We start from the raw sequence: 15,279 nt of genomic DNA on the forward strand, positions 1-15,279 counted from the left end.
GGGTTGTGGTTGTTGGAGGGTTGTGGTTGTTGGAGGGTTGTGGTCGTTGTGGTTGTTGGAAGGTTGTGGTCGTTGTGGTTGTTGTGGGTTGTGGGTTGTAGTCTCTGGAGGGTTGTGGTCATTGTGGGCTGTGGTCGTTGTGGGTTGTGGTTGTTGGTGGGTTGTGGTTGTTGGAGGGTTGTGGTTGTTGTGGGTTGTGGTCGTTGTGGGTTGTGGTCGTTGGAGGTTTGTGGTTGTTGTGGTTGTTGTGGTTGTTGTGGTTGTTGTGGTTGTTGTGGTGGTTGTGGTCTCTGGAGGGTTGTGGTCGTTGTGGACTGTGGTCGTTGTGGGTTGTGGTCGTTGGAGGGTTGTGGTTGTTGGAGGGTTGTGGTTGTTGTGGGTTGTGGTCATTGTGGGTTGTGGTCGTTGTGGGTTGTGGTCGTTGTGGGTTGTGGTCATTGTGGGTTGTGGTCGTTGTGGATTGTGGTCGTTGGAGGGTTGTGGTTGTTGGAGGGTTGTGGTCGTTGTGGGTTGTGGTCGTTGTGGGTTGTGGTCGTTGTGGATTGTGGTTGTTGGAGAGTCGAAGTCGTCGTTGGTTGTGGTTGTTGTGGGTTGTGGTGTTTGGAAGGTTGAAGTCATCTTTGGTTAAAGTAACCGTAGTCGTGGTCCTGGTCGTGGTCGTGAGTGGAAGTCGTTGAGATTGTCCTTATTGTGGAAGTTGTCGTTGTCATCATGGGCTGTGGTCATCGTGGGTCGAAGAGATCGTGGTCATTGTTGGTTGAAGTCGTTGTGGTGTTGGTCACCATGAGTTGTTGTCATCGTGAGTTTAAGCCGTCATAGTGGTCAATATGGGTCAAGGTCGTCGTGGGTTAAGGTCATCGTTTGGGTCGAAGCCGTCATGGGACCTCATGTGATCGAGAGGTTACGGTGTTCGCCTCTCATTCAATATAGGTCCCTGGTTCGAATCTGGACAGGGACGGAAAATATTCTTCTCTAAAATGTTCTCCTTTCACTTCGCCTGTTTCGTCTCCATTTTCTGCCCCCATCCCTTCACCTCCTCCCTTCCTCCAGGCTCCTGACTCTTTCTGCAGCCTTTCTACTGCTATTCCTTTGCTCTTTCTTACTACTGTCTTTCATTCACACCCCTGATCGTATGGTATGTGAGATCTAACGCATAGCCTTCTCGGAATAAGGGCGCAAAATCTTGGAGGTCCCGTGTGCAAGTTACGCACGTTAAAGATCCCTTGGTGGTCCAAAATCGATAAGATTTGGCTTCGTCCGCCACCCGGGCAAAATACAAAATTTCCTACCAACTGAAAATATTTAATGTATTCCGCGCACTTATATGACCATATGCAGTTGCGAACACCATAAAAAAACACACACATGCATACAAAAATAAAATAAATAAAAGACATGAAATCTTTTAATCGTGGGCTGAAGTCATTGTGGGTAATTGTGGTCGTTGGAGGGTCCAAGTGGTCGTCATCGTTAAAGTTTTCGAGGTTGTAGTCGTCCTTAGTCAAATTGTCTTACCAAATTGCAAAAAAGCTTCATCTGAAAGTTGTCTTAAACTAGGAGGTCACGCCTCTTAAATAACCTAATAGTGTTGATAGGGGCGTTAAACTCATACCATTTCCCCATTTTAAAAAAGTTGTCCAGACCCCCAATATCTAATATAACTAAAATCGGAATATCTTTTGGGAGAATTATTTGATGTGTAGCCCACAAGTCAAACATTTAAACACTGGCAGCCTATATATAACTTAGGTTTTATTTTAAAAGTAATTTCTTTTTTCTTTCGTGTTGTTTTGGTGTTCCCATTTAATACACATTCAGTTGCTTTACTGATATTTATTACTGAAAAATTAAAATTTACGCATTATAAACCACATTTGTTGCCTTTTTGTTTCATTTCTTTTTCACTTTTAAAGAGAAATTTACACACTGAGGTATCCATCATGATCCTCCATTGCATGGTGTTCCATATATATAGCACAGCGAATATTTTTGGAAAAGTTTTCTTTAAAAAAATTAATATTCTACAAAATAAGTTAGTTTCAAAGGGTTGATGATTCTTATTGTATTATTTGTTTGCATAGGCGTTAATAGAAAATAAACTTTCGTTTTTCTTGTCTGGTCACTTAATTACTTAATTGGTGTCCGTAACATACGTTATAATAGTGATGCAATTAACTCGACTTGTTTAAAGTACAGCCGTTCACATAAAGGTTAGATTCCAGTGTGCAGTTATAATAAATTCCTTTGAAGTGTGACCTATTTTGTTTTGGACTATGTGCTATTTTATAACTCTGATAAAGACTAATAAACACACACACATACACACACACACACACACACACACACACACAAACACACATAGAAAGACACTCGAACACACACACACACACACCCACAGACACAGACACACGTGCTTGTGCACACCCATATGTATGTTTTGAATATTTTAATGATGTTGTATAATATTGAGACGGGAATGCAGAAATTCATACATTAAATTAATTTTAAACAGTTCCACGGTGAACCGAGAAAAAAAGGAAGGCCGAACAGGAGACCTGAGCCAAGAAAAGACCACTCTTAAATAAAAATAGCTGAAAGTGGTTGTCGTTCATGGGCACCACTGGACTGACGGAAAATAACAAGAGTGTGTGTGTAAAATAGAAACGAAGGAAAACAAAATGGCAGCAGAGAGACGAGCAAGGATGTATTCCCGATCTGTTGTTTGCTTTTCCTTCAGAGAATTAATCGTTTGATCATCTGTCGTAGCAGATTGCATTAAAATTTGTAAACGATGGTAAGAATCATTCATCTTACATGGCTTTAATTGTCAATGCAGCTTTTGATCCAACAGCAGTCCTCACCTCAAATCAACTTTGTTGACACTTCTCTTTGAAAGTTGTAAAAAAAAACCCTACTCATCATGAGAATGCTTTTTATCATGTTAGGCTGTGTCGCGGCAGTCACATCTCTTCTCACAAAGACAATGGGTCACATACACACTTGCAGACACATCTAAATCTAGATTCTAGTAGTGCATCTAGTGCACAGTTAAATGACCAGGGCACGTCCAGGGGCTGTTTGTACTGGGCAAGACCAGTGGTGCCAGTCAAATTTTTGTCAGCTGGACGGTTAACAAGAGTTTTATTGCTGATGATGATTTTTAATTCAGTTTTTAGTAAATCTGATAAATTTTTACTTGTGCACCCACACACAGAAGCACTGATTTGAGGGCTAAACTGCTATAGAAGGCGTAATTTTGCTGCAGAACACGTATGGCCACTAAAACCCTTGCAAATCAATTGTTTTCAAGTAACATGTCAATCCTAATCGCCAAAACATCAAATCATTGTAAAATGCAAGGGGGCATGCCCCCCCCTGAAACCTCCCTGATTCTTTTTAGTGAAACCCCCCATGTTGTTAAAAACAAGTCAAATATTACTCCGCCACTGGTCCTACTTCTAATCTAAAGACTGTTTTCAAACATCAATACACTCAATAACTATTGATTTGCGGAAAAAATGAAGGCCATATATATTCCTGTTCAGCATGCAAAATACTATAGCAAAAAAGTATATATAAAACATGTACTTCAGATGGATCATGAGTAGGCCTAAAAAAAACGTAAATCCAAACAAACATATATGTCGTTATTTGGATTCGTCCGAATAACATTTTTTCATATTCGGACTCGAGTCTGAATAAAAAAATTTCTTATTTGGACTCAAGTCCGAATATGAAAAAATGTTATTCGGACTCGGGTCTGGAAAAAAGGAAGTCAATGAAAATTTGAATTTTCACTTTAGCCCTTTTTTTTTGGTACCTAAGAAAGAATTTTCAATTCTAAGAATTTATGCTTCTTGAATTTTGAGAATTGGTTCATAAATAAAAAAGTTATGGGGTTGTAAAGGTCGGCAAAATATGGATGACCCACATAGGAAAATACTCCTAAAAAGTGGACCACGCAGTAGCAGATTCTGTAAGAAAATCGACGATATCTCGGTAACTAATCGGAGTGTTCGAGAGAAACTTGGCTACCCGATGTGTTTTTGAGTGTAGAAATCATTTCTGCAGTCAGATTTACTATCAATTTCGTAGTTATTTTGTTATAATTAAAATTGTGGTGTACATATTACGATTTTGTGAAAAAGGAATGTCGGGATGAGTCCATTTTATTTATAGCATCGTATCACAACATGGGATCTTTAAGAATATATGTCGGCAGCGTGACTAAATAATTGCAAAGCTTTTTATGATGACTTTAGACCATGCCAACCGTAAAAGATAAGTTAATTCAATCTAGCATGCCGTACAATTAAAAATTCTTTTTCCCCGTTGAGACGCGAACACCCCGAGACGAGATAACCTCGCCTCGGAATACCCCCATTGCGATGTTACAGGGGAATAGAGAGAAAAACAACCGGATGCGCGCGCCCGCCATTGCCCTATTTCAAGTGACTAATGAACGGGCCCGGAATAGTCATGCGGGGATTTGTAGGTCACATACATTTGCCACGAGAGTGAGGGGAAAATGGCCTTGCCACGAGAGTGAGGGGAAAATGGCCGGTCTCCGTGCGAAGCCGCTTTGGATAGGGGGGTGGTCGTGCATTTATGATCGGGTCTAAACAACTACTTGACACAGAACGTTCAAATTTGAGCACACTATAGAGGATAGATAGATCTATTACCATCTCGGCGTTGAAATTCAAACTCCTTATTTATAGTTTTCGGTGTACACAATACGAAAGTGTTCCCGACACCAAAAGTATAGGTTAATTTATGTGTACGAACTTCAACGTCCACATATCATTAGTTTGCCCTATTTTCTGATTGGTTGCCGAGTTTCATTCGGATTGGTTCGGAAATAGAGTAGACCGAGGTTGACAAAGTTAGTCACCTACGCTTCGGCCGGGTCTGCAAAATCGCCAGTAAACGGGGACCAAATTTTCGCCTCGCGGGAAAGCCCGATTGGCATTGCTAGGAAGTGTCTTCGTTCTATAGATCTAACGTTCAGTGCTTCCAATTTCCCGACATTTTTTAGTTTCCCCCACACCTTATCTGCCGATCAAATGCCCGCTGCCTCATTGATACGCCCCCAAACCCCCATGTTTCCCACTTTCTTTGTTGTAGAAAAGGGTAAAATTGAAGATTAGCAGACCACCTGTCACCTACACATTATGAGCTGTGCAAAAAAAAAAAAAGATCGATTCGTTCAAATACACAAGCCTGTGTTATCTCGATTGTTTACCAAGAAAAATTTGTTTTGCTGTGTAGAGCTGAGCATACGGCAACTTTTGATTCCATAGACCAGCGCACAATTCATTACGTCCGAATGCCAAGACTAGCTTATTATTGTAATAATGATCAGTTGCCGGGGGATAAAAGACAGACGCGTATGCGACGTTCAACGCCCGGACCGATAGTGCCCCCCCCTCCCCGACACGCACACACAGCGACACGTGTGCAGGCCGCCCTTCCGACCCCGACACGCTATGGAGCCATCTTTAATTGCTTTTGGTGACTTCTTGACAAATAAACATTTATTAGAAGCGCTATAACTTTTCAGGCCGGCCTCAAATTCATCGTAAGATAAAAATTCGGCTCCTGCACAAAACGCCATTTTGCCCAAAGTGATCCCGGTCTCTACCCAGCCTGAGGCGAGTCACGAGTGAGGCAGGACAGGAAGCCGGAGTCACGAGTCACAGGAAGTCGTAAGTCAGAAGTGATGTCATGCTGGACAAGAATCAGACAAGAATCAGAGTCCGAATAACATTTTTTCATATTTGGGCACGAGTCCGAATAGTCACTTCGCATTAGATATCAACATTCAAAAAGTACCTTGCCGAAATCTGCCTGAATTTCTTTGGGTTAGCTGTTTTCAGTGTTGAGAGGTTGCTAGAAAATGAAAACAAAACTGAGGGATTTTATTTTCTTTCGGTTTACCACTGTTTTCATGTTTGAGCGGATTTCACTGTAGTATTTCCTCAGCCTCAAGTTCGGGAAGGTGATTGTCATGTGTGTACATTAAGAGCTAGGTAATGAATTGGCTAACTGTGTTGTAACACATCTGTGTTGTAACGTGACCCATTTGTTAATAAATAAACACTTCAGTTACTACCCATTCTCACAAAGGTCATCTTGTGTTAGTTTGTGTGCACGTTTCGTAATTAAGTGTAAACATAGCCAGAACGTAACAGTGATGATGTTTTTTCCTCTTTTTGCAGGATTCAAATCAACCTGAAAACCAAACTTTCAGGCAAGATCCAGCAGCAGCTGCAGACGCTGAGGTCGAGGATGAGCCAAGAGTTGTTCCTTTGTTGGGTGAGGCAGTGGAGAATGAGGAGATAAATGCAGATGAAAATGTAGCTCTAGGCGAAGAGGATGGCAGTTCTCCTCTTAGTTCTGGCAGTAACGGCGGCCCGCAAATCGTGAATGATCAGGTAACCAACATTTCCTCACTCCTCGTAATTATGGCGGCAGATTGAGTTTTGATGAGAAGTTTACATAGAACAGTTGCCCCTTTTCATGTGGATTTGAAATTCTGGTAGATTCTTCTTCTAGGTTTTAATACAGTTATGACTTTTCTTTGTATTGACTTTTATGTGATGTGTAAGACGAAATGTTCCCCCCACCCCCTCTCGCAACATAATACTTGTCTCAAACTTGCAAGAGAAGATTACTGTACTAACTTTGACTGTTGTTACAGGAGGGTGTGTTTAATTTTAAGAGCTGGTTGATGGTTGTAGGAGTAGGACACTTTTTTTGCTTTGAGAATATTGCTGTAGACTTTACAGACTACCCCACGGGGCGGTGCTACTGACTGAAAAGTGTCTTTGGACCATTCGCAAAGGAGGGGCATTAACGTGTTCTTATGTACAGTTTTTAAATAGGCTGATTCATCAATGCCATGCTCATAACGGTGCCTGAACTGCAACAGGGATCTGCTGCTTTTTCTGCCCTAATCCTTACTATCGTCCTTTTTCCCTCTACTTCTTTAGTATGTTTGTCACACTCTTGTGACCTGCAATTTCCGGGGTGCCTTGATAGTCGAAGCAGACTTTGTGCTGTCGAAGCTAGAGAGGTGAGCAGAGTAAACCTGATTTCCAGTTAGGACTTTTCTGTTGACATCCACCCCTTTGTGCTCATATGACCTTATGCAATTGCGAGCGTCGTAAAACCTCTATTAAAACTAAACTAAGACTTTATAGACTAAATGTATTCCTGGAGCATGATTCGTTGTTCTCCCCCCAGCTGGATATGTTTCGGCAACAGTGGCAGGACGAGCTCCAGAAGAAGCCCAACAGCCGAGGTCAGAGCCCCCGGGCTAGCAGAGAGGACTCCCCGGGGGGTCACAAGTCAGAAGCAGCCGTGAACGTAGTGGAGAATCAGGTAGAGTAGGGAAGGGGTCAAAGGTCATTTGTAGTTATCTTCATGTTATATTATAATTCTGGTGGCCTGATCTTTGTGTGACTTTTTTAAAGTAAAAAAACCCCCCAAAACACACACATTTTTCAGACTTCAAAATTCTAGCGAAGATAGAACTCATTATTCTTAAGAGCTTGACGGAGCCGAATTTTACATGATTGTGAACTTATGAATTTAGAAAATTAAAAGTTTTGATAGTTATGTTCTGCTATAAAATACTCCAGAATTGAGTCACTGGTTTCTGATTCCACTTTTAAAAAATGGGTTCATTATAGGCTCACAGCTGCACAGGTTAAAAACAAATGTGAATCCTCAACCCACACCTGACTTACTGCTCATGCTTTGTATCATTTTACACAATTTCTTAATAAGATGCTTTTTAAAAATAGAAGTTAACTCTAAATTATGTCCAATGTATTTAAGTTGTTGAGACTTTGCATGCAACAGTTTGGTGCATTCTCAAGTGATCCGGCCTCTTGCATTTTCAGAAGATTAATCAACTATATAAGCATAGTTGATTTAAATCCCCTTGGACCCAGTTTAGATTGTAGTATAGGAGGCAGGCTGCTTTGAACCCTGCCTACCCAGGACCAGCTTGGCCTGACGAGGGTGCAGGATCTCAGTTGACAGATGAAGGTGCCTTTACTTTTACTTTTTCATCCTCTGTTGCCGTTTAGCCTCGAGGGGGGATGCAGTTTTCTATGGAAGGCCCGCTCTGCAACTCTTTCAATTGGGATGTTATGATTTCTCAGGGTTTCCTTGATGCCCTAAATTCACCTTTTGCTTGGCCTTCCTCTTCCTTTATAGCCTGAGTACTTGGTGTTGTAGGCTCTCGGGGCTGGCTGGCTGGCTAGATGACATACGTAACAGGTGGCCAAACACACTCTATTCTCTGTCTTTTTATGAAATGCAGGCAGGACTCAGTGCTAGAAGCTGCTCTTACTTTTTCATTTCTCTGCCTGTCTCGTCTTGTGATGTTACGGGTTTTGTGGAGACATATTTTCATCTCGCATGAAGGTGCTCAGTAAAAAACTTCCACATTTCGGAATCAAACTCACATCCTGTGTGTGTGGAAGTGAAAGCCTTCCTGCTACACCACTGATGCTGTTACGGTGAACCGAGTCATGGTGGCTTCTGGGAGATGATTGTTGTAGTGCCCCTGCTTTTGATGGAATTTTTGCAGACTACAATTAATCAGTGGTGGTAATTGTCATGATATTCGATACTTATGCCTGAATATAGAGAAGATGTATGGATTCACTTCTGACGCCATGTTGTGATGTTATGAATTCTAAATATTTTTATAAGTTTGATCTATGTCAGACGAGCACAAGACGATAACGAACATTCAGCCATATTTATATTGGTTTCATAGCGAAGGGAAGTGTTTATTTTCGTATCGTACACCCTCTCTATATTCGAGTATGAGTATCGAATACCATGACAGTAATAGTCCTAGGGTTTGCAGAAATATGCATTTTTAGGGGTATCAGTTTTTCCTTCTTTTCCTCTTTTCGTTAATTCTCCTTCTGCGTCTACGTTCGGTCCTTACACTCTCATTTGAAACTCATGCAGATTCCAGCTGCCAACTTCCATATGTTGTGTTAAGTTCCTAACAGCTGTCTCACAGCAGCTTACTTTTTAATCTTTTGACTTAAAAATCAAATTCAAGTAATAGGGCCAAATATCTGAGAACGTCGAGCAAGATGATCGTTTTCTCTGACTGTTGTCTTGACTGTACCGATATTTTTTGTTGTTGTTTGGACAGGCGAGAGCTTATTTCTTTCAAGGCATGACTGCAGAAGATGATGGAATGCTCTCTGAAGGTAACCTTTTGGCTGGCCAACTGGGCTGGCTGTGAGCTAGTCTTGTTTAGCTTTATTTTGTAACTTAAACCCCCAACAATTATTATTTTTGATGGGGAAATATAAATTTGCTGTGTTTGTTTCCTATTCTTTTGAGTTTGTGTGTCTGTGCTGTGCGTTTTTGTAAGAGATTTTTAAAAAAAGGGGGCCATTGAAAAAGTGTGTCTCGCGTGGTCTAATAAGTGCTTGTTGTATCCATAAAAATTTTGTTTTAAGATGGCGTGGTTTTTCAAGTGTGTGGACATTTAAAACAATTCTTTTACCTGTTTCCAGTTGTTGTTGCTGCATTTTTTTTTTTTCAGTTTAACTTTCAGTCTGTAAAATGTAAAAGTTAGTTATAATGGTTGTTGACATGATGGCATTCATGAAAATGTTCATATTAGTCATGACATTGACAAGTGTATTAAGAACGGCATGAAGGCAAGCACGTGTTTGAAAGAACGAAACGTCATTGCTAATTGATGATATAAGCTCTTTACCATATGGTGTTATTAGACTTTTTCACTTTGATGTCAACTTATTGGTGTGCTATGAGAAAGGTATCTCGAGAAGAGTTCCTGATCGGTGCTCCATATTCCATAAAGGCTTGAATAGTCAGAGTCTCTCTCTCCTCAAACATGATATAGATGTTTCAGTGTACACTTCAAAGAGTACAACCATAAAGTACTTATACACACTAACAAACACACACTTGTTGCTTAGTTAAAATAAAAAGTGCATAGGATGTAATTTTATTTATTGATTTTCCTCCTCCAGCTATTTATTACTACAAGAAAGCACTTCAGCTGGTGCCTGACATTGAGTCGAAACTCGGCTCTTTCCTCACTCGAAGTCCACGGGACAGGGGTAAGTGCACAGTGATCGTAATTAGGCAATTCTGCCCAAAACAATTCTTAACTCCTTTTATCTTCAAGGGGGTCGGGGTAAACCCACAATGCCAAGGCTCTCTTTTGGTACGAAATTTAAAAGTGACATGCGTGTCTATAAATTGGTTATTAAAGCAGTACAAGTGACCCTATTTTGATAGCTCTTCTTCTAATGAATGAACTCCCGGTTAAAGTAGCAATGCCAATCGCCCGCTGCGCCTTGTGCCGGAAATCGGCCTCCGCGCGAAGGGTATTTTTTGGGCCGCTCGGAATCAGAAGTGACTCTCTTCTAAGTTTAGTTACGGGAAAACTCCTGGACGAAAATAAATGAAACTCTGCAACCAACCAGAGGAAAGGTTAAACTAAGGACATGCCAGCGTACAATCCCGAACGATTACTAGAACCGGAGATATTGCCGTGTTTGTGCGAATTTCCTCTGCGGTTCGAAAACTAAGCGGAGCTGGGGGTTGATCGCCGACCACACAAGCGCCCCACATGTCTTCTTTATTGCTGTAAAATTTCAGATCTCTGCGTTTAGTAGATTTTCCGTACCAACTTAAAATTACCACCCATCCATTGATAAAACCCTAGATCTAGAAACTTGATAGTGCATTCCAAATGCGAGGTGCCGGCACGCAAGAGGCGCGTGATCGCTAGGCGGCATGTGATTGGCTGCCTATAACCAAATGGGTCACCGATGACTACATCGCGGGTTTTCCCGATAGCGCTTTACTGAGTTTTAAAAGGGGTGATCGCGTCGCGGTAAAAACGATGTCACGCAATTCAACAAATTTCACGCAAATATCAGTCTTTAAGATCCAAAGTAATGAAGACATCAAAAAAGTGATAGCAGAACTAGATTCGGCACTAAAAATCACATGGAGATGCCAAGTTTCATTCATATGCTCCAATTCATTACTGACTTATGAACAGTTTTTCCTCAAAATACATCAAAACATGTCCCACATTTTGGCGATTTTTTCCTATATGAAGGTCCTCCAACATTTTGCAAACAAAAATCCCAATAACTTTTTTATTTATCAATGGATTTTTAATTTTTAAAAACCATAGTTCTTAGAATTTACTCTATTTTCATTTAAGTCCATTTTTAAGCAATTTGGATGAAAATTTAATTTTTCATTGTCATTGCTAGTTAAAGAGACCTGTCTTTGGCCATTGCTGAAAAGTAATTTGGCGTGGGAGTTGTCATAAAGGAATGTGTCCGAGCCGCTGTCAGCAATTTACCGGCACAGCGGTTCAGAGCGCGAGTTGCAGGGAGTGGCTTGCCGAGAGTAAAGAGTTAAAGACTCGTTCAGAAACTTTATTTTTTATTATAATTTTTATCAATGAATGGAATTTGTACATTCATGATTTATAATTGCTAACTGGACTTTTTTAGTTTATGTTTATTGTATTTGTATCCTTTTGTAAGGATGTGAGAGCTGAACTAGAAACAAGGACACATAGAAAGGAATGGAAGCAGCCGGAATGTGACAGTTTAGGAGAATACTCAGAATCTCATGGGCAGAGAGGAAAACGAAAAAAGAGAAGTGTCCAAAGTAGTAGGTTGTGAAAGATCTGTAATCAGATCCAATAGAAAAATACAAGAAATATAAACAAGAAAGGCGTAGAGACAATAGAACACCTGATCACATATATGTGTAGAGCGTTTTCTCTGAGTCTAGTGGTATTGTTTCTGATTTTTTTTCCACGATTAATTTTCAGGTCGACAAGACAGTGAAAGTTCTATGGATGGAAGGTAAGAATTTGAACAATTATTGAATTCATTAAAACTGATTAAGGTCCCAAGTTTTCAGACTTTGCAAGATACTAGCAGCAATGGAAAGCTTGTTCATCGAAAGCTTGCCATTTTTCTGTTATGAACACTGTATATTCCTTATAAAAGGATTGCTCTGCCTGCCAACTTTGCCTGCTATGTCTGGCTTCTAGCAAACTGAACCTGGATTGGTAACTTTTCTGAAGGCGATGCGGTCACTGGCAGATGTACTGTGTTTGGAGTGTAGTATGAAGGGACTGTTCGCAATGCATAGGCAACGAGAGAAGGGGACCAACTTTGTATATCAATAGTAAAACTGAGGATAATTTTTGTGGAAAAAGAAGGCCTTGATGCTTGTTGGAAGTTATTTTTATGTGCTGTAATGGCATGTCTAGCGAAATTTTCAGAGATACATATTGGTGAAATCCCACTGTTTTTAGTTTTTTTGGGATCATGATTGAAAATATGTATAAACTGCCGATGCTCTTCCCATCCCTCTTTACTTTTCTTTTGGGGAAAGAAGGGTGGATTTTATTTAAGGGGGTGTAGCTATGGTCAACACCCAAATGCTATACTTTTTGGTCTAATGTTTGCTTTTCTGCATCAAAGGGGGTGACATAGTACAAAAAAAGGTTACCAAGCAAAAAATTCAAGATTTTAGCCATAATCATCTCGAGCCATCAAAAATATAGGATTGATTCAGCATTTTTAAAACCAATTTTATATTTTGTCAATCATCAACATGCTTCAAGATAGAAGCCTAATATTTGGCATGGCGATTACTGTTGGTAGGTAGAACAACCTTACAGAGCCAAATTTGAAATTTTTGTACTGACTTGTGAGCCTTACAGTCCTTGTTATGCACTACATTCAGGTCTCCAATATTTTCAGATTTTGTAAAATAAAAAAGGCCTAAAATTTCAAAGGTGTACCATAAAAAGAAAAATGCTACTGTAAGGTTATAGAGAAATGTGTATAAAAGATTGTGTGCAAATTTGAAACAATTCTGACAGTAACTTTCTGAGATCTACTCAAAATAGTTTTGCAACCTGGTCAGATAAACAATTCTGAATAAACTGCAAAGAGAGATAATTTTTGGTGAAGATTTTCCTACATTGCTACCTTTCTCAAATGCATTTTCCAGCTATTTCTAAGTTTGATAAGGAATTAGGCTTCTAAAGATGGATCCTTGATATTGATATCTATTAAGATACTCCCAAATCCGAAAACTGATATTTTTTTCAAAATTTTTACTGATCTGACCAGTGGATCCCCTTAATTGGAGCCTGGCCTTGCTCTGCCCGATTGTTCTTACTTTTTGTTTTTTGGTCCGGTATCCTGATTTTGATGTCGATATTTGTAGGTTACGTAAAAATGTGTTGACGTTGTGCAATTTGTTATGTTTCAAGAAAAAACCCCAAAAAGACAAAAGAAGAAAAAGGGGTATTGTTTAATCACTGATGATGATTATGAAGATGGTGGTGATGATGATGATGATAACGATGATGATGCTGTAATATTGGAAAGGATGTGCATGTTAGTCTCAGTGTTAAGCGTATTTTATTTTTTGTTTGACAGCCTTTGGGGGTAGAGGACACAAGCCTCGTTCCCAACTCCTGGCATAGAGGGACCAGGATTCTTCTTACTCTTATATGTTTCTGTCGACAGCGAATTGGAGGAAGATTTGCTTAACAACTTTGAGAACCTGAACCTCAGAGAGCACGGTCTGTGCCTGCCACAGTATGAGCAAAGGGTGAGATGACTGAACACTTCTGTGTGCTAGGAGTCTTTCATTTTTGTTGTAGTAAGAGTTTTACAGCACTTGCGACACAATAAGGTCACATAAATGGTGGAGATTGGAGGTGTTACAAGAGAGTAGAGAGTTACAAACCCCCAAAAGAAGGAGGAGAGATATGGAAGATAAGTGTTTGGTAGGATAGGAGGAGCAAACCACACCAGACCACCTGCCAACCACCCACCTTTCATGTTTGTTATGGAATCTGCAAGGGTCAAGTGATATTTCTGTTGACTTGTGGGACTGGTGCAGTTATTACTAAAATTAATTGTGAAATTGGCTTTGTTTGAAATGTATTACCAAGAGTAGAACTAATGTTAGTCTGTCATGACTTTTACTTTACAATATTATTATTATTTACAGTGTTGTTGATTGTTTGGTCATTACTGCCTAAGAAAGATGAACTTTTAAAAAATCTTAATGGGTTTGTAGAAAAAAACTACTTATTATAATAAAATATCTATTGTTTTATTATCATAATTCTCATCAGTAATTTTGAAGTGATTCTACCCAGTGCACTTTCACATCTTGGTGGTCTTTCTGTAAATAGATCTTGTCCGTTTCCTCTAATATACCGTCTAGCTTTTCTGCTAGGCTGCTGTGTCTTGCTTTTTCTATACTCATGTCTCTTCGCCTCCCTAAAATACCCCCTGGGGCCATGCTACTGACTGAAGTGTCTTTAGCCCATTCCCAAAGGGGGAACATTAGCATCTTGAGTTCTTATGCACAGTAGAATTGTAATTGTAAATGGGCTGATTCATCAATGTCATGCTCATAACTGCCTGAACTGCAACAGGGAACTGCTGCTTTTTCTTTCCTATTCCTTACTATCGTCATTTTTTTCCTCTACTTCTTTTGTATGTTTGCCACACTCTAATGACCCACTATTTCCGAGGTGTCTTGATAGTCGAAGAAGACTTTGTGCTGTTGAAGCTAGAAAGGTGAGCAGAGTAAGTCTGATTCCCTGTGAGAACTTCTGTTCTTTGTGGACATCCACCCTTTGGTTCTCATGCAGTTGCAAGCGCCGAAAAACCTCTACTAAGTGGGTGGTTGGCGGGTGCTCTGGTGTGGTTTGCTCCTTCTTTCCTACCAAACATCTATCGTCCTGGTCTTTCCTCCTTCTTTTTTGTGTTTGTTACTCTCTTGTAACACCTCTAACTTCTGGCGCTCATATGACCGTATGCAGTTGCGAGCGCCGAAAAACCTCTATTAAAACTAAAAACTCTTACTAAAACTAAAAACCTCTACTAAAACTAAAAACTTTTACTGAAACTAAAAACTCTTACTAAAACTAAAAACTCTCACTAAAACTAAAAACCTCTACTAAAACTAAAAACTCTTACTAAAACTAAAAACTCTCACTAAAACTATAAACCTCTACTAAAACTAAAAACTCTCAACTAAAACTAAAAACCTCTACTAAAACTAAAAACTCTTACTAAAACTAAAAACTCTCACTAAAACTAAAAACCTCTACTAAAACTAAAAACCTCTACTAAAACTAAAAACCTCTATGTCTCGTGTCCTCAGGGCACCCACATCTCCTCCCTGCCT

General features: G+C 39.9%; 1 protein-coding gene across 1 annotated transcript in view; it reads left to right on the forward strand.

The window, feature by feature from the left end:
* Window positions 1–2,497: 2,497 nt before the first annotated feature.
* Window positions 2,498–15,279, forward strand: part of LOC101850881 (F-box only protein 9) — a gene marked incomplete in the record, with an annotated part of 22,653 nt that continues 9,871 nt past the window's right edge. The window contains 8 exon segments of the mRNA XM_013081588.2: window positions 2,498–2,794; window positions 6,222–6,437; window positions 7,249–7,386; window positions 9,191–9,248; window positions 10,044–10,133; window positions 11,879–11,912; window positions 13,599–13,683; window positions 15,256–15,279. Coding sequence (XP_012937042.1) covers window positions 2,792–2,794; window positions 6,222–6,437; window positions 7,249–7,386; window positions 9,191–9,248; window positions 10,044–10,133; window positions 11,879–11,912; window positions 13,599–13,683; window positions 15,256–15,279 — 648 coding nt within the window.

The sequence above is a fragment of the Aplysia californica genome, unplaced genomic scaffold, assembly GCF_000002075.1.
Source record: "Aplysia californica isolate F4 #8 unplaced genomic scaffold, AplCal3.0 scaffold00137, whole genome shotgun sequence".
NCBI classification, from domain to species: Eukaryota; Metazoa; Mollusca; class Gastropoda; order Aplysiida; family Aplysiidae; genus Aplysia; species Aplysia californica.